At 38.5% G+C, this 25,573-nt stretch overlaps 1 protein-coding gene across 8 annotated transcripts in view; it reads right to left on the bottom strand.

Moving 5' to 3' along the window:
* Positions 1-2,286: 2,286 nt before the first annotated feature.
* R3HCC1L (R3H domain and coiled-coil containing 1 like) overlaps positions 2,287-25,573 on the bottom strand; it is an 88,280-nt gene continuing 64,993 nt past the window's right edge. For all 8 annotated transcript variants that reach the window (XM_049854899.1, XM_049854898.1, XM_049854902.1 and 5 more), the window contains 5 exons: positions 20,646-20,821; positions 13,827-13,897; positions 12,838-12,933; positions 12,144-12,284; positions 2,287-3,074 (listed from right to left, as the gene is read on the bottom strand). In XM_049854899.1, coding sequence (XP_049710856.1) covers positions 3,007-3,074; positions 12,144-12,284; positions 12,838-12,933; positions 13,827-13,897; positions 20,646-20,821 — 552 coding nt within the window. In that variant the 3' untranslated portion in view covers positions 2,287-3,006. The remainder of the gene's footprint in view (positions 3,075-12,143; positions 12,285-12,837; positions 12,934-13,826; positions 13,898-20,645; positions 20,822-25,573) is intronic.

Genomic DNA, 25,573 nt, shown 5'->3' with positions numbered 1-25,573 from the left:
TTCCTGTTGGATTCAGCAAATATCTCCCAAACAGTAACATCATTATACCCACACATGCAGCTAATGGTCTGTGAAAGAATGTGCAGCTAGTGGGGGGAGCCAGTGTGACTGATGACTAGATTCAGGCAGAAGGTTACCCACCGCTTCTTGCTAGATCCAGTTTCCAAGAGGGCCAGAAAAAGCACACCACGCAGACAGCCACCGGCTCTGATGTCAGCTTTGCTGCCCACATCACACGTTTGATGGATGTGGCCAGTTCTAATTCTTGGAAAAAGCTGTACAAGGGTTGTGCTGTTATACCTCTGAGCTGAAGAGGGAAGGACGTGGGAAGATCAGTGGCTGGCACGACTTATAACTAGATGAGGAATGTTAACAGAATACCAACCACCAAATTCCAGACAGAACCAAAACTGTCAGAAGACTTTGACCTCAGCACACATTAGTCTTAGAGAAACTAAAGTCCTAGTAACCTCAGCTTACTATTCAGAAGCCTAATTTATCTGTACTCTACTAGACTTTCACTCTACGAGAGCATATTAGAACTCATGGGGAATGTACCTTTCTACTATAAATCCCACGTGACCCTGGGATTTAGACATTCAAGATGTAGGAAGCAACATATTATGGGCAGCAGAGCACATTAACTGTCTTCCCAAACATCTAACCAAGGAGCCAGTGGCAGGTACAGGGTGCTCTCCAGTTAGCTCGTGAAGGCATGCTTTTGATACAGCCAAGGATTTGATTTCCTCTCTGGACAAGCTCCATGTAGTCTGTGCTGGGCCAGAGCAGTTCCTCTTCCCTCCAGTCTTCTCAAAAATAGGCATCAGAGGGAAACGGAGGGAGGCCAGTATACATCAATATCAACCACTGGAAAACTATAACTAAAAAGGACATTCTCCATTAATGATACAAGAAAAATTGCATTCCATAGATTTTAGTGTTGGCTGAAAAAAAATCCTTCTCAAGGTCTGGTTATAAGGATAATTCTGAAAGTTTAAGAGGTGGCTGATCGTTAAGCTGACAAAAAGCACAGGCTACTAGCCATTGGTACACAGCATTAACATGAGAACAAAAATGACTTCTTAAAATTATCAGAACGACACTGGGTAATAAACACTGGGCTGTGTATTACCATTAGCAATGTCCTTAGCAGCTAAAATGTTGTCAGAAAGGGGAAGCATCCTCAAAGCAATCACCTCTTTGTTATCGCTGAAGGTCACTCTTAGCCTTGAAGAATCAAAATAGAGCAAAGGTATACCTCTGAGGTATACTGATCCACAGGAAGCCTGGCTGTAATTCTCTGCAGTTCCTTTCAAACACAGCCATACAGTTCAAAGAGACCTGCCTATCTGAAGCTACATGCAAAAGAGAGGGGCACTGGGCTAAAAATAATAGTGACACAAAAGGGTCAAGAGAAGGACTCATTTAATCTCCCAAACTTGGAACAGAGGCACCGAACATGAATGAGGGACACTGGCAGAACTGACCAAGGATGAGAAAAACAATGCTGAGGAGCTGCAAGAAGGCTCTAAGACCAGAACAGCAGCAGGGATAGTAGGGTCAGGACTAAGACCCAAGGCCAGTGGCATTTGAGGAATATCTGAACAGAGCCCCGCTCCGTCATGTTCTAGGCAATGCTAATAACCCATCATTGTCCTAGGTGCTGAATCATAAAAAAATGAGGCTGTTGCCCTCATTGAAAGCACAATGAGACACCGTTTCTTGTCACCTCGGCATCTTAGGGTCTAGTGCTGCCATTTCTTCAGTACAAAAGTGCTTTCTGGAAACACTGAGAATGCAGATATGAGATGGATAAAGTCCAAGTTAATGGCTCTGACTTGTTCACGTCCTTTAGGAAATCTCCCCCTGCCCAGAGGTGTTTATTTTATCCCGGCTGTTCCTCATTGGAACGATGGTTTGGTGCTCCCTGCCAAGTGCCTCTGGCACAGGCTGAGAAGATCATCCCAAGAACATGCAGTGTGCCAGATGCTTTCAGCAGGATGTCAGATTTGACAGAAATGGGAGAAGTCAAGAGGTTGGGTGGGAGGGACGGGAAGGCGGGGGGGCGGGGGAGAGAAGCTACTGCATATCAATGCCCAACAAAGCCAGGATAGTCACTTTTGTAGTGTATTTCACGACAGAGAGATGATCAGCTCTCTACTCAGTGGGGTTCAATAAAGCAACAGATCCAAGTAACCCACGCATAGCACTGTAACATGAAAGAGGAGAGCTTCTCTCCTATTTCTTTGTGGGAATGAAAAAACTGACAAGCACCAGAGTGACAGATGTCATAAAACAGGCTTTAATGTCTCCCTCTTACAACATGGTATTATTGCCTAAACTGGAACTGGCACACAGCTTCCAGGACTGAGGCTGGCATGTCCCCTTGCTGCTGTGTAGCTGGAGCAGCCCCAGGCACTCAGCTCAGTACAAACTCTGGAGTCCAAATACCCACATCTGCTGTACTTCACCAATTTTGGAGTTCTGGAGCTGGCAGTTTAGATTCTGTTTACGCCAAGTACACCAGACACTGTTCTGTCTCTAGGTGCTGACTACTCCCCTCCCCTCAACATTGCTGTTCTCAGCTTTGTGAGGTACCAAGGAATGCCCTGCCTTTGCAGGGCCTCAGGCTCCCAACACTGCAGGCTTGAATCCTCTGTTCTGTTTGGTATTTCCTTAAAACATACTGAAGTGTGAACCAGCTAACATGACTACCCCTGCCTATGGGACTCTTGGAAGTCACGCCTTCCAAGTTTCTTCCCAGTTGATGGCTCTCTTCTGTGCCACCACAGTAGGGCAATTCCAAAGCACTGCATTTAGGAGTGAAGACAGACGGAAGTCTATCTTCTCTCTAAACCCAGTTTGTCCTTGTCTTGATGGCTTTAACTCTTTGCTTCATTAACATGCACATCTGCGTGTACACAGAACTCTGGAAGGGTCCTCTTATCTGAAGACTATGCAAACATTTTCTCAATTCACAGAATTATCCCTTTCGTTGAGTGATGTTCAAACAGCAGACAGGTCTCTGCCTTCCCAGATGTCTTCCCGTTGCTTGGCTTCCAACCGTTTTCTCTCTGTAAATAAGGGCAGTGTTAAAGTGGTTGCATATTTCATGTGCCCAGTGACTTTCCCTTAATCCAAATTACAAAGCAGATTTTAATCATGAGACAGGTAGATCTCCTGGTCTTCTCTCACCTGATTCCACGAGTTAATACCTTTAACTTTCCAAGTGCTTTGTAAGTGGAAACACCACCACTGTACACATTTACTACTATGTAAACTACTTTTTAGTTTTTTTTAATAATAAAACAAAGATAGGAGGCTAATAGAAATAAAAAATTAAAAAAGTCAGAATCTAGCAGTACCCAGTATCCACTCTTATTGATATGTATTTCTTTTAATTCTACTTCTCAACTGTGTTTATTGCTTCAATATAATTATTTCTTATTCCCAGTTTACTGACTTTTACAAATATTTCAACATGGATCAAGAATATGTTTCAATATTCTTCTTCTACCTTCTTACTCAAGTGGGAAATGACAGCCACTGAGCTTTGGTCATATCTCCCTACTATAACCTTACTGAAAAAAATATTTCGGAGGCAAACTGAATTTCAGAGCACTGAAGCCTCAGAGCACTTTCAGGAGCCAGAATCTTCTGGAATATATACTTCTAATATACAAAAATGACCACAGATAATGGAGGAAAACTAAGGACTATTTCTAAAAAAAAAGTACAAATCTAGACAACATAGTCTTCAATTTTTAATACAGAAGCTTGGTTCTCCATTTAACACTCTCATTAAGACCTGAGAAAACAGAGACCATATATGGTTTGGCGACTGAAGCATTTCATTAGGTGCCATAAATACCAGTTCTAATTTCATGGTCAGTCATTTATCATGATACCATAAAATGTAGATGATAAGCCTTAATACTTCCTTCCAAGGGCTACTGTTTAATATTGATAATGTTTGTAAAAGATTCTTCAAGCCATAAAACAGAGGGATTACAGACATCAAGATGAATTTAAAGTTAACCCTTGCTATTTTGACCTATCTTTTCAAATCCACAGAATTCCTTACAAAATTCCTATAGTATATCTGACTGCACTTTAAGGGTAAAGAACTTGATTAGAAAGCTGACTGGCACTTGGAAATGCAAGAGGGAGAAATTCGCTGCTATTTGGGCACCATCTTGTGGCATTATCTGAATACAGCAGCAAGGTTACAAGAGGCAAAAACGGGATCAGCAAATTTCAAAATGAAAGGCACAGAGTGCCCTGCGACTCAGCCTGAACTGGGTTAATATTCCCCGGAAGACAGCACTAAGGATAAGTGGCTTGTCTAAAGGGCTCCAAGTTACTTAGAAAGGCACTGTGGTTTAGTTCTTACAAACAGGAAGATGGTAGGAGGGGATCTAAAGGCAAAGGCAAGCTTGGAGGACAGTGATCAGAAACTGTTTTGGATTCCAAGAAAAAGTGAAGAAATCATAAAAGTGAATTTTTAGAACTCAAATTTTTCAATAAGCTCAGAAACTTAAAATTAGAAAGGTAATACAGGAAGTGGTATAAAAGGCAAAGAAATCCAAGAGCAGTAGAAAAATGTAATAACTGACCCATAATCCACAATTCCAAAAATCAAAATAGTTCAGAGTTCTGAAAACAAAGTTGCTGTTGTTTTTTCTTTATTTTGGAGGCCAAAACTCATGTGGTGGCAAATCTGACCTAAAAGGACACAAGGCTGTTTCTCGTCTTTATATATCCCATTCAATGTCAAGAGTCATACACGCTGCTGCAGAAATACTAATGTTAATGGGTTTAATTTTGATCCCATGGGTGGTTACAAAACAAACAGTATAGACACCATCTCACCTTTCTAAAATCTGAAAAGTTCAGAATCCTGAAACATTTCTGTCCCCAATTTTTTTAATAAGAGATTGTAGATTTGTATTACAAAACCTATTCAGTAAATATAAGTGGAAATTCTGGTGGTAAACCATATAAGAAAACAAGTAAGAGTAGAGACGAACTGAGAACACAAAAAAACAGTGAAAATGTGAGGCATAATTTACAAACACTGAACATGAATAGAATAGAAAAATATAGGTTAGGGAGGGACTTAAAAATAATTTCTTCATTTTAAGGAAGAGTAAACAGAAGCTTTGAGAGGTTAAGTGACTTGGCTAAGGTTACTACATAATCAGAGAAAGAACTGAAGCTGGAATTCAGGGCCTTAATTCTTAAACCAGCATACTTTACTGTACACTATCTTGACATCTTAAAACACCATCTGAAAATATCTACAAAGAAAAGGAAAAAAATGTGTTGACAGAAAGATAAACGTCTTTTTACTAGAGAGAAACGAAAGCTGATAATAGCTGACAGACTGCATGACAAGCGCTCCTATTACCTTTACCTCCAACAATTAAAACAAGTAAACAAAGTAAAGAGAAAGTCCAAACAGCAGTCATAAGAGCAATGAATTAAGACAGAATAGCATTAGTATGAAGTGATTAATCTAAAACATTCACATAAGCTGGCCATGAAGACATTCATTCCTGGTGTAATAATAAATTGACAAAAATGACTATGATAAATGAGTTGATTGAAATCACTGTATGGTCAGCCACCATTTCTCACTGAGAGAAAGGAAACTGTTAGAGATTGAAAAAGGGCCAGTTCAGTGTCACATTTAAAAAAAAAAAGGGATGATCCTGCAAATTAAAGACTTTCAAATTTTACTTCTACACCTAAGAAAATAATTGGGGGGAAATCATAAAAACCATTTGTAACCACCTACAGAGAATTAATCAACATGCTCTGTTAAGAACAAGTCTGGTCAAACTAATCTAATTGCCTTCTTTTATGAAGTGACAGACCTGGTAGATCAAGGAGAAATAATAAAAGCAACCTCTTAATTTTAGCAAGGTTTTAAGATTTACCGAGTATTTATATAATCATCAATGTACTGGAAAAACAGAGTGGATCACTTAAGTGTTAAGGGTACATTTAACTCTGGAGAGTGGAACGATTACCAATGTACTGGAGTCAATACAAGAACTATATATTTATTTACTTAGCAAGAGTTGGTGACTGGTCAGTTAATCAAATTTATCATTTCTGATCCAGATGAGGGATGTAAATTTATTAAACAGCAGGCAACACCAAAAAATGGAAATACTCCATCTCAGAGAAAAATGCGACATTAAAACAGAAGAAAATGTGGTTAGAAATGAAGAGAACTTTACATACCAGGTGAGAAAAGACACCAAGAAAATGCCAAAGACCTAGACTATGAGCCTGCGATGCATCACTGCCCTTTAAGGCAGAATGACAGAATAGCTAAAAAGGATTTCAGAAGGTAGCTGCTGGGATTAAACTTGCTTTTATTACAGTTGGCTCTCTAGGTCTTACATAGATAATTTTACTTTTAAGTTCTTAGTGATTTAATTAATCAAAGTAACCCAGTAAAAACCCATTTAGGTAACCAAATTATTGTTTACTTACTCTGCCTTTCAGGCCTATGAACCAAAAGATGGCCCTTTAGAAACAGCCAATTAATCGCCTAGCCCCAAGAGGAAAATGAAACTAAGTTATTAAGTAAAACTACAGCAGACTTTGAAAATGAAGAGGGTAGCTTATTCTGAGGTAATGACACTCAAACAAAACCAAACTCACTGCCATCGAGTCAATTACCGACTCATAGCAACCCTACAGGACAGAGTAGAACTGCCCCAAAGCATTTCCAAGGAGTGCCTGGTGGATCTAAACTGCCAACCTTTTGGTTAGCAGCTGTAGCTCTTAACCACTACACCACCAGGGTTTCCGAGGTAATGATATTTACCTCCAGTTTTCAGTGGGAATCAAGTGTTCTGAATAAGTGAAATTTTACTTGTATGCCTGAGTTCAGTCTTTAAAATAGGATTTTATCATTTAGCATGAATCACCAGTTTAAAACACATGGTTAAATCAAGTAAAGAGCACTCAGGAATGAGCTGTGCTTTCATTTCCTACCCTTAGTACAGCTCCAGTCTGTCATGGACTCTGCTGGACGAAGATACTCTCCTGATACACCACATACTAAAGCTCTATTCCTCCTAATACATACAGTACAATTTGCTTAAAATGATTCGGGTACTTTCTTTTTCTCAATTCTCAGAGTAGCTTTAATTCTCAATCTCCTTTTAAGAATTAAAGCATAGACTTCTCGTTAAAAAGCTAAAGAGATCAAAGGCTGGTGTAACCTAGCAGGGAAGTATTTAAAACACAAAATCACATATTCCAAATTCATGAATTAGGAGGGTTTTATACATACTGTTCAACTCTTAGTTCAACTCTCTGGGCTTTATAAAGACAAACATGGAGGACTAGCAGAGACATGAATGAAATCAAAAGGTGATGAAATAAGATTTATAAAGAAAAGTTGAAGTCACCGTATCATTCATGTATTCATTCAATGAACATGTATTGAGTACCTTCTTATGCACCAGGCATGGTGCCAGATACCATAATTCTTCAAATGGAAGACAAAAAGGCTGGGAGATTATTATACACTATTATTAATAAAAGTACCTATGGTAAAAAAAAAAAGGTAGATAGGTTTTAATTCCCATGCTAATTCTGATCAATTGGCAATGGTCATCTCAAAACTAAGAATGTCTGATTAGCAATGACTGCCATGGGCAATGGATGAGGGAACAGCAGTACGTAATAATACATATTTGTCATTACTGGCTCATATTATCATAATGAACACTAAATTCCCAACAGTCATATAAAAACAGTATCCTGAATTTGTAAAGCACCTTTTTACACATTTTTACATGTTAACTTATGTTGTGCCCACACAGTTCTACAGCTAGGTAAGTATTTTGTTGACAACTGGGGCACAAAGAGTAGATGTGACTTGCCCACGGCCACACAGCTAGTTAATGGCAAAAACTCCACTAGAGCCCAGATTCCCTCATTCCTGAATGATCCTCCCTTGATCTTTATAGTTAAGAGCAGATGTTCTCTATAGCTACTAAGGAAAAATGAAGACCAAGTGGTTTAAACTATCATGTAGATTTAAGTTACACCTAAGGAAGAATTTTCTCAGGGTGAGAGCTCTTAAACACTGATACAGATAACTAAAAAGAAACCTGTTGGGCGTGCGTATGAGGCCATTAAAAACACCATCACCTGGGTCAGGTGCGCCTTAGTCCTTAAAGTGACATCTTTGCTTTTTAACACTTTAAAGAGGTCTTCTGCAGCAGATTTGCCAGTGTAACGCACCATTTGATTTCTTGACTGCTGCTTCCACGGCTGTTGATTGTGGATCCTAGAAAAGTGAAATTATTGACAAACTTAAATCTTTTCTCTGTTTATCATGATTTTGCTTATTGGTCCAGTTGTGAGGATTTTTTTCTTTGTGTTGAGGTGTAATCCGTACTGAAGGCTACAGTCTTTGATCTTCATCAGTAAGCGCTTCAAGTCCCGTTTACTGTCAGCAAGCAAGGCTGTGTCATCTGCATAACGCTGGTTGTTAACGAGTCTTCCTCCAATCCTGATGCCCCGTTCTTCTTCATACAGTCCAGCTTCTTGGATTATTTGTTCAGCATACAGACTAAGTATGGTGAAAGGATACAACCCTGATGCACACCTTTCCTGACTTCAAACCACACAGTATCCCCTTGTTCTGTTCAAACGACTGCCTCTTGATCCATGTACAGGTTCCTTATGAGCACAATTAAGTGTTCTGGAATGCCCACTCTTCGTAACGTTATCCATAATTTGTTATTATCCACATGGCCAAATGCCTTTGCATTGTCAATAAAACAGAGGTAAACATCTTTCTGGTATTCTTTGCTTTCAGCCAGGATCCATCTGACATCAGCAATGATATCCCTTGTTCCACATCCTCTTCTGAATCCGGCTTGAATTTCTGGCAGTTCCCTGTCAATGTACTGCTACAACCATTTTTGAATGCTCTTTAGAAAAATTTTACTTTCATGTGATAGTAATGATATTGTTCGATAATTTCTGCATTCGGTTGGGTCACCTTCTTTGGAATAGGCATAAATATGGACCTCTCCCAGTCAGCTGGCCAGGCTGCTGTCTTCTACATTTCTCGACATAGACGAGTGAGCACTTCCAGCACTGCATCCTTTTTCGAAACATCTCAGCTGGTATTCCGTCAACTCCTCGCGCCTTGGTTTTCACCAATGCCTTTAGTGCAGCTTGGACCTCTTCCTTTAGTACCACTGGTTTTGATCATATGCTACCTCTTGAAATGGTTGAACATCGACCGATTCTTTTTGGTACAGTGACTCTGTGTATTCCTTCCATCTTCTTTTGATGCTTCCTGCATCATTCATTATTTTGTCCATGGAATCCTTCACCATTTCATCTCGTTCCCAATAAACATGAGTTTCCTTCCAGTTCTTTAATCAACAAAAATGTTTTTATGGCTCTTATTCTTAATTTTTTTTTTTATTCTTAATTTTTAAATCTCCGGAACTGAAATGAGGGGAAATAGTTGCTTAAAATACCTAACAGAGGTTCATATTTTCTTCCGTACTCAAGGCGGACTTTCCTACTAAAATGAATGTGTTAAGGAGAGGACAAAATCTTGCCACCTCTCTATTCTTCTAGTTAGGGAACACAATGCTTTGCACAGAGCAGGTGCTCAGTGAACACCAAATTTAGTTGACAGAGTATTATAGGGATTTTAAAATAAAAGAGTAATAACAAAAATTATGCATTGGAATCTGTGCTGGACTCACCATATAAGGTTATTGCTAATATTACTAATAAAAACGACAGTAGCTAACATTCATCACATATTTACCATAGGCCTCTAAAAACAGGAGGGACAGAGTTCCTATGGTTTCTGAAGATGGCTACATATTTTTCGTGGATTATCTCACTTATTTCCACCTTATGGATGAGAAGACGGGCCTGGACAGACTAAGTAATTTGCCCCAAATCACAGGGCCAGTAAACGGTAGAGCTAAGACTGGGACTCAGGCAGCCTGGTTCCAGAGCCTATAACGCTATTCACTATGCTGTACTGATCCCTCCCACCAGTGGAAGAAGAAAATCTTTGGAACAAAAATATTTATTCTGCTTAGTACCTAACTACTATTTTTAATTTCAACACGAAAAGAATCTTGAGGTAAGAGGCATTAGGCTCCATGCAGGCAACAACTACAAGAATATTTGCTAATATAGAAAGAAGCCAGAAAGAGATACTTCAGGAATTTTTCCACAGCGGTTCTTTCAGACATGAAGAATGGGTGAGCTCTGAGGCATAAAAAAGGAAGAGCCCTTCAGAATCTGCACAGCCTTAGCACCACTGCATAGGCAGAACTTATCACAGTGGGTCTCTATTCACAAATAAAGGCCTTCTTTTAAAAAGTCAGTAATAGAGTACCCCCTTAGCCAACAGTCTCACTTAATTGCCTCACTGAAATGTCCTTTGTATAGCTGGGCATTTAAAACAAATGCTGCAACTGGAGCTGCATGTTCATGTCCTACAGAGAAATAGAGGGGAATACTCAGAGGATAAAAAAAAAAAAACACCCAGTGCCATCGAGTCGATTTCACTCATAGCGACCCTATAGGACAGAGTAGAACTGCCCCATAGAGTTTCCAAGAAGCACCTGGCGGATTTGAACTGCCAACCTTTTGGTTAGCAGCCGTAACACTTAACCACTACGCTACCAGGGTTTCCACTCAGAGGATACTCATGCAAAACAGCTGCTGCTATCTGTAGAGATACTCCCAGAGGGAAACATGATGCATTACAAAAGGAGTCACATCCCCTTCTAAAGATACTGCTGTTACCTACCCTCTATTGATCTTTTGAGATAATTGTGGTTATCACAGAGAAATTATTTTCTTCAGAAGAGAATCAATTAATGAAGGGTTAAGGACATCACACACTCTCCTACAGTCTCTGTATTATTGCAATCTATTGAAACCAGAAGAATCCTGTTTATAGAAACAGAGGCTTTTGAGAGAAAAATGCATTGGAAAAATCAAAACTGCCTCATTATCATCATTAAGGTTTCAAAAATTAGTCAGGTTCAACTCTGAAACTCCAGCACCTGCAAGACACACTCTGTCACTGGTTATCTGGCCAGCGCAGCTGAGAGCCTCAAGCTGCCTGCTATCACCAAAGCAGAGTGGACAGGAAGTATTAATGGCCTTGTCAGACCGGCAATAAACAAGGAGTTTGAAACTTCAATTGGTTTAAAGGAAAAATGAAGTCACTTTTCAGTTAAGCGGAGTTTTCAGGTTCAACTGCCTTCACAGATCCCACAGATCGAGGGCTGAGGCAGTGAGACTGTCTAAAGCCTGAAGGCTGATAAAAAGCACTTAGGTGCCAAGCCCCAACCCCAACCCTTTACAAACAAGTCAACAGCCTACATATAAAGGGGAGAGACAGATTTTTAACTTCAACTGTAAACTATGGGGAAAGACAAATCCTGCTTGTGGATCAGTGGAAATATTTTCTGAGAACTCTTAGGTTCTGGTAAATAATCAGAAAGCAGGTGAATATAGATGTACTCTAATGGAGCCACACAGGACTGTCTTAAAAGAAAAAAAAATACCTCCTATGATTATCATCATCAAGGCCAGTTGCTGGCTTTTCCTTAATTTGTCTTCTACCTAAGATCTAAACCATTTAATAATACCACGGCTATCATGACCCAGTAAAACCACAGCAAATAATGTTTTCTGCCTAGGAGGCTATTAGGTCTTCACAGGTCTTTTGCTTCCGAATTAGAAGCAAGAAATGTAGAAAAAGTCATGGATAAACTGAGAAGGCAAACCTATCTCTTGGAAAACAAGAGTAGGACCATTGTTTAGAATGTACTGGTGTGTGCGACAGACAAATCCTGAAATGTCTTCCTCCTGCATACAAGGCATGTAGCAATTTCAATACACTTGAGAAGCTTTAAGAAATGGACAACAAAATAACCTTGACAAATAACCTTGAAAGGAGTTAACTAACCCTCCAGATACCACTGGATTAAGGTGAAAAGGGAGGGGTGGAGCATGTGGATACCAAAAGGACAGGCTTCATTCACTTTTTCCCCACATGCGCCTTACGGTAAATTCTGAAGGGACTAGAGAAAGCAATCACTTTAACTTACCTCGGGCTTCTTGTAGTTTCTTGAGTTCTGCTTCTCGTTCTGTTTTACTCTGCTTACTTCGAACCCCAAGGGCACTGACGACTAACCTTCTAGCTAGGGCTGCTGAAGTCTCAGGACGCTGCTTTGCTGGCTGGAGGAATTCTGAATGGAAGAAAGGGAGGCAGAAAGAGGGAGTAAGGAAGAGAAAGCACTCTGGCTCCAAGTGATTTAACTCAGTAATTAACATACAAAATAGACTAACAAGGGCTGCATCAGCAGTAATTAATACGAGCCTGATAGATGACAATCAAAGGAAATTCACATGGCAAAGCACAAACAACTCTGGCTTCATCGTCTGTATTAACAGTTTCTTACAGTGACTCTATCACACAGCTCAACATAATTCCACCTAGAACTAACACTCGCCAAAGACATAAGGAGCTGGAAGGTAAACTAGGTAGAAATGTTCACAGAAACTGGTTGCTGCATTGCTTGCAGCTAGTATCTGCCACTCTCTAAGTGGCTCCTCAGATGCGCTATGTCTAACATGGCCTTTTCCTTTCCCTTTTTTTTTTTTTGGTTTGGTTAAAAACATACTTCCTTTAATAATAAAACTAAAAGTGGTCTGTCGTTAGAACTCTGGATGCTACGCAACTGCTGGAAAAATAACATCACCACCACCACCGAGAAAATATCCCAGAGATTATAGGCTCACCGGCATAAGCTCTGGCTTTGGCCTTGGCTGCTCTTGTGGCCTGTGACAAAGGCCGAATCTTGACCATGGTATGTTTACTACCCAGAGCATCACGAGCTGCAAAGATGGATGAACATAAGGAAATAGCAGACATGAAGTGGAGCGGTGCAAAGGAAAATTCAGGGCTATCTCTTAGAAAGAACTTCTTAACAAAGTTATGGGGTTTTTTTTGGTTTGTTGTTTTCACGGCAAAAGAGACGGTACGCTTTAGAAAATCCATAGATCAGGGGTCAGCAAACTACGGCTCTCAAACCAAATCCAGCCAGCCACCTGCTTTTGTAAATAAAGTTTCACTGAAACAGAGCCGTGCCCATTAGTCTGCATATTATCTGTGGCTGCTTTCTTGCTACAATGGCAAAATTAAGAAGTTGTGACACAGGCCCTATGGCCCACAAAGCCTAAAATACTTACTATCTGACCCTTTAGAGAAAAAGTTTGCAGACTTCTAGATGGTTCAGACAGGAACCAACTTCTCTAATTTCTTTGAATGTTTCTGCATCAGGTCCATCATGAGGCCAATGATATATGTGAAAAGGCCCAACCATATATTCAAAGAGTAGGTATTACAATCTCTTACTGGACAGGTTAAAGGGCTACTTCAAATTCATTTGTCTGGTGGAAAAAAATGACAAATATTGTAAGATTTAGCCCCACTGGCTTCATAAAAGCTCTATTCATAATCTCTGGATGCAGTATAATGACTAACAGTTATGAGTGCAAATAACTGGGAAAGGAGTTGACTACCCCTCCAAATACCGTTGGATTTAGGTGAAAAAGAAGAGGTGAAGCATGTGGGTACCAAAGCGCCATCCCTCAAAAAACTGTATCTGCCTAACTACCTATTTAGGCTGAATAAAATACCAATTGGCAGGATGAGGAAGGAAATAAGGATAAGTAGCAGGAAAAAATGGATAATAAGAAAAGAATACTGAAATCCATTTGGTGAATACCTGTAATCGGACTGGAGAATACTCCTAGGGCATGTGTATCATCCACCCATTTAATATCAAATCCTTTCTTTCTACAACAAAAAGAAAACAATTTTATATCTTAAAATAAAATTATATGAAACATCTTTTTTTTTTTTTTTCAAATAGAGCTCATAAAGCATTTCACAATGAGATGGAAACACTCAAAGAATGCACTGGTAGAATGGGAATAATGACACAAAAAACAGTTTGAAGGACAGAAGAAGCCACTGAATTTTAAAAGCAGTAAGACCATCATAAAGAACTACCCAGGAGTATTTTACATTCCCAGCCATTTTATAGACATCAACTAATTAATCCTCACAAGTCCCTTGGGGAGGTAAAGTATTTAATGCACTATTTACAGGAGATTTTCTTCTGGCCAGGGAACAAGAGGTAGAAAGAGGAAGCAGAGGAGGGGCAGAGGAATATCAGAGGAGGAGGGAGGCAGTGAAGGTCATTTGGATTTAATGCAAATGCAGGCTCAAGGACACAGAGAGAGAGAAAAAGGGAGAAAGATGGCATAGCAAGATGTCATTCACAGCTAAAAGAAAAACAAAAACCAAGTAATGGAGAAAAAACACAACTATAATAAGAGAGGCTGACCTATTCTTTGAAAATACGGAAGAATTGTGGCAAAGTCAGAAAACTACAGGATAAAAGAAATGAAGATAAGATAAATATCAAAAAAGATTAAAAAGAATCAAAACGAGGCACATTTAAGTACTAAAAAGAGCCCTTTATTTTGGAGCAGAGCTACGCAGTGCGCACACAGAATATCAGGATAAAGACATGACAGTACTTCTTCAGCTACAAGCTTAAAACTGCTCATGGACTCTACATTGTTCAGTGGAAAGAACAAGTGTTTCCGGGTCAGAAAGAAATGGACTCAGGTCCCAGTTCTGCCACCTTGGGACCATGGGAAGGTTTAACCTGCCTTGGGCCTAGGTCTGCTCATCTACAGAAATGGGCGTAGTATCTTCCTACAGGGTTGCTGTGAAAATGGAAATGAGACCATGCACAACAAGGCAAAGAGGGCAGTGCTGGGCACCTAAAAAAAAAAGCAGCTAGTGTGCATCTAATAAGTAAACGATACTCGTTATTCTTCTTTTTTTTTAAATAATTTTTATTGTGCTTTAAGTGAAAGTTTACAAATCAAGTCAGTCTGTCACATTTAAGTTTATATACACCTTAACTACATACTCCCATTTCAAACCAAAACCTACTCTCCCCCTAATGAGTCAGCCCGCTCCCTCCTTCCAGTCTCTCCTTTCGTGACCGTTTTGCCAGTTTCTAACCCTCTCTACCCTCCTATCTCCCCTCCAGACAGGAGACGCCAACACAGTCTCAAGTGTCCACCTGATACAAGTAGCTCACTCTTCATCAGCATCTCTCTCCAACCCATTGTCCAGTCCAATCCATGTCTGACGAGTTGTCTTCGGGAATGGTACCTGTCCTGGGCCAACAGAAGGTTTGGGGACCGTGACCGCCAGTATTCTTCTAGTCTCAGTCAGACCATTAAGTCTGGTCTTTTTATGAGAATTTGGGGTCTGCATCCCACTGTTCTCCTGCTCCCTCAGAGGTTCTCTGATGTGCTCCCTGTCAGGGCAGTCATCGGTTGTGGCCGGGCACCATCTAGTTCTTCTGGTCATTATTCTTGTTAATAGCAATATTCATCAGGAAGATTATTAGTATTGATGAAGATGGTGATTAAAACCTGAAGCGGACTCTGGTATTTGACTCACAGGTCTTATTTTAGGCTTTTGCACCATGACTTTTTAAAAAATATATAAATCACTATAAGAAAAAAAAGACAACTGCTAAACTATCTTCCCTGTTTAACCACAGGTCAAGAAAAAAATTCCTCCGAGGGGAAAAATGAATAAAGGAAGAATTGAAGGTTAGTTAGAAAATTTCCTGAATGTAAGGATAAGCTGACCATGGTATAACGTGATCACAGGAGTTGGGAATCTTGAAAAAGTTCAGTAATAGAAGTCTGTATAATAAGACAGTTTACAAAAAGGATGGAAAAAGACTTAGATAGGCTCTGAAGGGCCTCTTAGGCTCTGGAATTTCATAATTCTTTAAAATGCTTATCTTTGGTAGTGACAGAAAAATGGTCTTGCAGGTAAGATTAGAAAGAAACAAAGCAAAGGAAGGTTCATAATTTGTAAGTATTAACAAATCTTCAGGAAATTCTGGACATCAACAAAACTAGCTATTGGTTTTAAGAATTTTCTTTTTTAATGACTATCTACAGTAGCTCTTATCTGAGATTTAATCCGGCTTTTTAAAATCTATTAGGAGTTTTATATGCAACCGGCCCTGATCCTGAATCTAAACATAATTGTAATGGGTTAGACTGACTGACGTGCACTGAGTATTTACAGTAAGGTCTATGGTAAAGATTGTTAAGTGTCCCACAGGATCCATTCACCCCTTCTTTCTTTTAGTTATAGAACTAATGGACCACTTAACAAATTTAAGTGAAATACATAGCTGCAACCTAGTTCTGCCTGTTCTAGAATTGTATATAAAAACAGGCTGCCTGTTTCACTGGAACAGCCATACCCATTTGTTTATGTATTATTTATGGGTGTTTTTGTGCAACAATGGCACAGTTGCCTAAAAATATTTACTATCCAGCCCTTTAAGAAAAAGTAAGGGCCTATACCCTAACTGATATACAGTCTTAGAAATTCAAGATGTTACATAAATTGAATTTTTAGTTTAAATTTGTAGCATTAGACAACTGACCTGGTTCATTTTTTGCATCAGGACTGAAGTGCTAAAGTACAACCCCTCTTGATACTGACTTTTCTCCAGTCCCTCAAAATCTTTTTCCTAGTAACTTTCTTTCTGGATTGTCTCTTTATTCCTGAATCTAAACTTTTCTTATAAGCTTGAGTTATAAAGGTATACTTCTGACTTTTACCTTCTCCTCTAGAGTAGACAGAGCTTTTAACCTTCTACAGCTGATTTATCTTAACTGAATTTTACTTATCAATTCACTAGATATGGTGGCACTCTCCAATTCCTCTGTAAAACATACTGATGTTCACAACAACTGCACAACTCGCAGATAGTAAGTGACTCTCTAATACAACTGTTCCCATAAAGTGAGCTATACACATACCAAGAGTTAGTGCAGTTATTCTCAAACCCACTTATATTAGTTTTACTTAATATTTTAATTACATGGTTTAATTAAATAAAATCAAACCAATGAAATATGAATGTAAAAAAGAAAAGTTGTGTCTATGAAAACTTAGTTGAATGTTCCGAAAACTAAAGAAAGGTGAGGTCGCTAAAAAAACGAAAACTATTGTCAATTACATTTGGGCAAGACAGCTGTACAAGATGGAGAAAACATTTCAATCTATATGGAATATGCACTCAGATGACTTCAAAGATACAATGAAAACGTTAAGTGACATACTGGAGGGTGACTTACAAGAACTATTCTATCAATACACCAGTCATTTTTTAAAAAGGCCTTGACATCATATCAAAAGACTGGCAAGTGAATGCACATTTTTATGTTTTTAATTAAAATATTACAGACATACAAAAATTATTTTTTTTATCATTCCCCACGTGACTATTTGTGAATCAACCAAATCTCATCTGATAAGAAGCTCTCTACGCTGTAAGTGGTAATGAGCTCTAAGAAAAAATAACACAAACTCTACAAGTCACTGCAACAATTTTTTTCAGATAGCTCTGTTACCTACCCCTCTTGATCGTATAAAATTTTAAGAATCATCAGGTTAGATTCAAACGATCAGCAAGGCTAGCCATCCAACTACACAGAGCAGCCCATGAAGAAAATGTGAAAGGATAAACAGGTCTTTGAATAGGCGCGTGAGGGTGGGAAAACACATTTCTTATTCATCTATTTCACAGAAAGTGCCTTTACATGACATAAAAAAGATTCAGATATAGATCTTGCCCTCAATGAGTGCATCAACAGAAACTAAGAAACATTTACAAAGAATTCTGAAACCAGATAGAACACAAAAATTGCCACAAGAAAGGTCAAAATAAAGTGGTGCAGAGTTCAGTGAAAGAAGGATCAGGGCAAAGTTTCCTGAAAAAAGAAAAAAAAAAAGTTTTTTTTTTTGGTCTGGCCCTGAAGAAATAAGATATATTTATGACAGAATGGCAAGGGGGGATGAGAAGTAACAAGAGGGAAGACATGATCAAAGACATGCAGAGAGAAAGAGGGGGCCATGAACAAAGAATAGGGAAGTTGTGAATACTAAAGCAGAAATTTTGGACAGGCTAAGATCATGCTTGGCTAAGGAGTGTAGACCATTCCCTAGGCAGGGTTCTGGAGCAGGAGTGTGACATGATTAGAAGTCTGTTTCAGGAAGGTTAAACTAAGAACAACATATAAGAAGCTCTGGAAACGGGGAGCCCAGAAACAAGTTTAAGAGAGGTAAGGGATGCCTGAATTAGCGCCGTAGCAGTAAGGAGAGGAGGGAACATACATAAGAGACTTTACAGAAATAAAAACAACAGGAATAGAGAATTAAGTGGACAGAGAAAGGGAAATGACAAAGTAAAAAACAATGCTGAGGTTTCAAATCAGAGTGAGTAAAGATGATGATGTTAATCATAACACAGGGTATACAAATGCAAGGGCCAAGTATGGTGAGATTAGAGATTAGATTATGAGTTCAGTATTTGACATTTCTGGTAATATGGTGGGTTAAGTACCAGGATCAATATTTATGCTGAAAACAACTAATAAAAATTATAATAAAGTGAAATTTAAAACTCAATGGAGATATTTAACAGCAGAACAGACACAGACGAAAAAAAAATAGTAAACTAGAAGTTACAGCTAAAGAAATTATTCAGAATGTAGCACAAAGAGGCAAAGGGATGGAAAAATATGAAAGAGAGGTAACAAATGAGGAGAATTACGTGAGAAAGTCTAACATACATCTAATTGGCATCTTAAAAAAACCTGTTCTGTCGAATCGATTGCAACTCATAATGACCCTACAGGACAGAGTTGAACTGCCATAGGGTTTACAAGGAGTGGCTGGTGGATTCAAACTGCCTATCTTTTGGTTACCAACCAAGCTCTTAACCACTGCACCACCAGGGGGAGATGAATGAGGGAGAGATAGACAGAGACTGGGACAGAGGCAATAAATGTCTGAGTTTTCCAGAATCAGTGAAAAACACTAACCCATTGCTTTAAGAAGCCCAAATAATTCCCAGCAGAAAAAATAAAAAGAAATCCACAAAACCCATATCACAGTGAAAATGCAGAAAACCAAAGATAAAGAGAAATTCTTAAGAGCATCCAGAAAGAAAAGGTAGATTACATTCAGAAGTGACAGCTGTTAGACTATCAGCTGACTTATCATCATCCACAGAGAAAGCCAAAAGACAGTAGACTATCTTCAAGGTTATGAGAAAAAACAACTGCTGACCTAGAATCCCAATTCCATATCCAGCAGAGAGGTCTTTCAAGAATGAAGGTAAGGACCACAATTACCACAGCCTCCACCAGGCTGAGTCCATAACAACTAGATGGTGCCCGGCTACCAACACTGAGTGCTCCGATAGGGATCACAACAGAGGATCCCGGAGCAGAAGAAAAATGTAGAAAACTCAAACTCACAAAAAAAAGACCAGACTTACTGGTCTGACAAAGACTGGAGAAACCCTGAGAGTACAGCCCCCAGACACCAATTTAACTCAGTACTGAAGTCACTTCTGAGGTTCACCCTTCAGCCAAAAATTAGGCCTATAAAACAAACAACACATGTAGTTCAACTATGTACATGAAACTAAATGGGCACACCAGCCCAAAAGCAAAGACAAGAAGGCAGGAGGGGAAAGGAAAACTAGACAAACGAAATGGGGAACCCGAGGTTGAGAAGAGGAGAGTGTTGACACATTGTGGGATTGGCAACCAATGTCACAAAACAATTTGTGCATTAACTGTTGAATGAGAAACTAATTTGCTCTATAAACTTTCACCTAACGCACAATTAAAAAAAAAGATGGTTTAAGGTAAAATAGAGCCAATTAAAATAATTCAAAAAACTAAAAGTTTGTTACCTACAGACTTAGTAAATGCTAAAGAACATGGCATATGCAAGAGGAAAAAAATTTCAGATGGAAGGTATGAAACTTAAGAAGGAATAAAGAGCACAGGAAGTGGTAAATCTGAACACTGAATATATAAAACAATACCGTCAAATGGAGTTTAAAGGGGAAAGAAAAACTAAAAAAATATCGAAATACTCAATAACAAATAAATCAGGAGAGGGCACAGTGGGGAATGGAATTAAAAGCCCTTACAGTGTTTGTAAGGAGGATAACAATATTAACTTTAGCCATAGGTAAGTTATGCAAGCATACTGTCATTTCTAAAGTAATTACCAATAGAAAATACATAATCTCCAAAAAAAAAAAAAAAGAAATGAGAAAAAAATACCTAATCAATCCAAAAGCCAAATATATCAATAATTACAATAAATATAAATGTACTAAATGTCCCAAAGACATATTGAGGAATCATTGATGATATTCTTCTTAAGTGGTAAAATGGGGTCCATAAAGACTATTTGGCATTTTTAAGGGACTTAGAAGGAGAGTGATTTGATACGGAAGATTTCTATGGACTTGGAGAAGACAATAAACAAACCTGATGCCAAAATAAACAACAGGGAATATGAAAATAAAACAAAAAGGAACAGATGTGTTTTTAGAAGACACTTAAAGAAAACTTCACCCCACCTTTCCTAACATCCCCAACCATTTGCAAATACTTACTGATAACTGCAGAAAACCCGTAGAAGGTCTTCAGTACGAAATTCTTGGGGGAAGTCATAAATTTCAATGACATGTGGGAATTCACAATCACTGAGGTCAATGTCAGGAACTTCATGGTTGTAATAATCAAATCTAGGTTCCTGGATGCTTTCTCTGCTCTTCATATTCCCTGATAACTAGGGAGGAGGAAGCACATAGGTAACTGTTACATCAAGCCAGGGCATTACAAAGTTCCTCCTATATATGAACAATCCTCCTCCCTGTCTCCAATGGTCCTATCCCTTAACCTTTAGCACTATCTCTGTGTTAAAGCTGATCATGACCGGGGATTTAAAAAAAAAAAAAAAAAAAGTTTTTTTTTTTTTTTTTATATTACACATACGGAGTACTCAAAAAGGTGTTGAAATTTCAGTAAAGACAGGTACTACATAAAAACTTAACTTGCATCTATCAACTAGCGTGAGAAAATGTAGGCTGATTAATGTGGTGAGCTACAAATGGCATATCTTAGAAAATGAAACTCAGACAACAGCTGAATAGATAAATTAGTAACATTTGTTTTATTTGCATTCATCTCAGTTTCTTTTCCGGAACAGAATAAAAAAAAAAAAAATTTTTTTTTTTTTTTTTAAAATAAAAAAAACTTTGTTAGTCCACCTTTTGTTGAATGTATTAAAGAGTGAGTAAACAGCTTACAAAGGAATTTGTGAAGGCAAATATAAGTGGTACAAGTAGTTATACTTAAGGTTTCTGGTACGAGAGCTACCTAAAAGAATTACCACACAGCAGGCAAGTGAATGAATTAATAGTAATAAAAAGTACTTAAAATTCTACTTGCTTATTAAAAAATAAATATATTGAAAGATATTAATCATTTCATACTGGAAGTAGAAGAGGAAGGAAAAGTGGCAGCAAAATCATGAAAGACACTGCCTTATTTTGTCATTCACTTACTATAAGACACTACTAATGACTAATTTAAGCCTCCAGATCCTGAGAGTATCCTCTTCCTGTTAACCAAAAGTCCTAGTAGAGTCTGTTCAAGCTTTCCTGCTTTTACATTGTACCCCCCCCTTTTTTTTTTTTTTAAATCAAGTGAGGAAAATGAGAACTTGTTTTGCCAAAGCTACATCTCTTCCTCTTGGAGAAGCTAAAAAATGGATTCAAGGTTTTTTCAGGGGAAGGAAGGATGAAGGGGGAAGGTGATTTAGGTAATATCAATTAAAACCTTCATTTATTGCTGTGCCTCTAGTTCCTTTTCTTCACTAAGCCTCAGTTTCACATCAGGTTCACCATGGACTCCTATGTAACTATCAGCACTATTTAATTCCAAAACTTTTTCATCCCCCCCTAAATAAAATAATAGTACCTACACCTCATAGATAAGTGTGAGGATTAAATTAGATGATGCAGTAAGCACTTAGAATACTGCTTTGCACATTATGCATTCAATGAATTCAACCCATTTTTAACAAGCTTTATCTGAGTGCTGATCTACTACATGCAATGCATGATGCTAGTTCCACTTCTGATTAGAAGGGAGAAGCAGCAAAAGAATGTTCCTCTGACTATAACAATGAGAAATGGCCAGCTAATCTACAAAATCATAACTGTTCTTGAGCTCGCCAGAGAACCAAGGATGCAAGACAACCAAGGGAACTTAAATTCAAAGAGTGACAAGCCCCTCCAAAGAAAGACTACATAAAATGCTTTATTTTTAGCAGACAATGGGAAGAAGAGATCACAATGGGTAAGAAGGTATCAGCTAAATTTTTAACAAATTCTTAAAAGCCTAGAGCAGGTTACTATAAGTTTAGAATAACTGGGAGCCCCAAAGACAAGCAGAGTCTGCAATCACTTGCAAATTATTTTCCTTGGGCCTCCACTGAATTTCACAAGACAGGTTGGGGGCATAACAGGAGACCAGAGAGCCTCCCCAGGTGGCACAAGCACGCAAGGGCTACTTAAAGCTGAGAGTAAAGCAGGAAAATTGATAAAACATGCTCTGGCAATTCAGTTCCCAAGAAGAACACAAGGTAATAGCAACACCAACAAATTTCCAAATTCAGCTCAACTCCTGACCAGTGACAAAGCCCCCCGTATTACTGGCAAGCTCATTTCTGGGCATAAATACTATTTACCCCAGATTCCACTGTTTATCTGCAGATGATGTCTAGTATTCAATAAAAAATCATGAGATGCACAAAAAAGAAAGAATAAATAACCCACTGTCCGAGATAAGGCAATCAAAGAACCAGATTCAGAGATGACTCAGACGTTGAAATAAGCAGAAAGTGACTTTAAAATAACTAACGTGTTAAAAATTCTACAAGAAAAATGAAAAACATGCATGAACAGCTGAGTAATATGAACAGAAAAATAAAAAAGAATCAATTAAAAATGCTAGAAATAAAAAAAATAACAACATCAGAGATAAAGAATTCCTTTTTTTATAAGCTTACCAGCAAATTCCTTCGATAAGCTGTATTAGGAGATACAGCTGGGAATGAACCACTGAACTTGAAGATAGGTCAAAAGAAATTACCTAAAACTAACACACAAAAAGGATAAAAAAAAAAAAAAGTGGAAACAAAAAAAAGAGCATCCAAGGGCTTTAAAATTAAAAAACACTGCCATCAAGTCAATTCCAACTCATAGCAACCCTGTAAGACAAGAGTTGCCCCATAGAGTTTTCAAGGCTATAAATCTTTATGGAAACAGACTGACACATCTTTCTCCCACAAAGTGACAGGTGGGTTCGAATTGCCAACCTTTCAGTTAGCAGCTGAAGGCTTTAACCACTGTACCACTAGGGCTCCCCAAGAACATTAGGACAACCCAAAGGGGGGGCAGGTAAGAAGGAGTAGAGGGAGTAAGAGAAAGAGGGGAAAACGGAGAGGAAGAGAATGAATAAACACAGAGCAAAAGAAATAGAGATAAGGATTAAGATTTTTCCAAAAATAATGAAAGACAATAAACTACAAATCAAAGAGCTCCAAGCAGGATAAATAACTAAAACCAAATAAATCAAAACAACAACAAAACACCTAGAGAAATCAAACTGCTGAAAGCCAAAGATAAACAGCAATTTTTGAAAGCAGCTACCGAAAAAAGAAACATTTACACATAGGGAAATAAAGCATTACAGCAGACTTCTTGTAAGAAACTATGTAAGCCAGAAGTGACATATTTAAAGTACTAAATGAAACTTTTCAGTTAGTACGTGAGCAGCTGTTTGTGACACTCAGGGACTGCTTGCTGTACAACCATTACCACTAATTGCAAAACCCTTTCATTCCCCCAGAAAGAAACCTCATACCCATTATCAGTCACTCACTGTTTCTCCCTTCTCCCAGCCCGACAGCCACTAATCTACATTACGTCCACTGAATTTGTCTATTCTAACATTTCATATAAACAAAATCATACAATGTATAGTTCTTTGCGACTGACTTGCTCCACTCAGCATAATGGTTTCAAGGTTCATCCATGTCATAGCTTGTATTAGTACTTCATTTCTTTTCATGGCTGAAGTATTCCATTGTATGGATATACCACATTTTGTTTATGCATTCAACAACTGATGGACACTTCGGTTGTTTCCACTTTTTGGCTCTTACAAATAATGCTGCTATGAACATTCGTGTACAAGTTTTTGTTTGAACAACTGTTTTCAGTTGTCTTGGGTACATACCAAGGAGTGGAATTGCTGGGTTATATGGTAACTCTGTTACCATAAGGGCTACACCATTTTACATTTCCACCAGCAGTGTATGAGGGTTCCAATTTATCCATATTCTTGCCAACACCTGATATCATTCATCTTCTTTATTATAACCATCCTGATTTTTCAGAAGCAGGCTGCCATGCCTTTCTTCCGAGGTGCCCCTGGGTGGATTTGAACAGCCAAACTTTTTGGTCAGCAGCCAAGTGCTTAACCATTTGCACAATCCAGGGACTCCAAAAATGAAAGAGGGAAGCAGAAGAGTCAGTGTCGGAGTGATGGGATGTGAGACTCCACTGGCCATAGTTAGATTTGAAGATGAAAGGGGTCCATGAGCCAAGGAATGCAAGCAGTCTCTAGAAGCTGAAAAAGACAGCTTTCTGCAAAGCCTCCAGAAAAAAAAAAAAAACAAAGCCCTTTGATGTTAGTCCGGTGACACCTATTTCAGATTTACAGAACTCTAAGGAAATAAATTTGTGTTGTTTTAAGGCACTAAGTTTGTGGTAATTTATTACAGCAGCAACAGGAAACTAATATACTAACTTTCTGGCTTTATCTCATGTCACCCCTTAAAATACGCTACATTTCAAACAAAGAATAATATTTGCTATACTACCTAAACATATCTTGGAGCCCTGGTGGTGTAGTGGTTAAGAGCTCAGCTGCTATCTCAAAGGTTGGTAGTTCAAATGCACCAGCCGCTCCTTGGAAACCCTATGGGGCAGTTCTATTCTGTCTTATAGGGTCTCTGTGAGTAGGAATTGACTCAATGGCAATGGTTTGGTTTTAAATACATCTTGCTCATTCCTGTTCACTATTTTGGTTATATTAATTCTTTTCCAAGTATGTACACCAGGGTCAGTTTGCACATCTCAAAATAGCACACCATTCTTCAAGGACATGTTTAAATACCACCAAATCTATGAATCCTTTCCTAATTAAACCACCTGTCTATCAGTTTGTCATACTGTGGTGGTTTGTGTGCTGCTATGATGCTGAAAGATATACCACTGGTATTTCAAATACCAGCAGAGTCATCCATGATGAACAAGCTACAGCAGAGCTTCCAGACTAAGAAAGACCAGGAAGAAAGGCCTGGCAATGTACTTCCAAAAATAAGCCAATGATGAAAACCTTATGGATCACAATAGAGTACTGTCTGATATAGTTCTGGAAGACGAACCCTTTGAGTTGGAAGGCACTC

This window comes from Elephas maximus, chromosome 16 (assembly GCF_024166365.1).
Source record: "Elephas maximus indicus isolate mEleMax1 chromosome 16, mEleMax1 primary haplotype, whole genome shotgun sequence".
Classification (NCBI taxonomy): domain Eukaryota; kingdom Metazoa; phylum Chordata; class Mammalia; order Proboscidea; family Elephantidae; genus Elephas; species Elephas maximus.
This window is presented reverse-complemented; position numbering and strand designations above follow the sequence as displayed.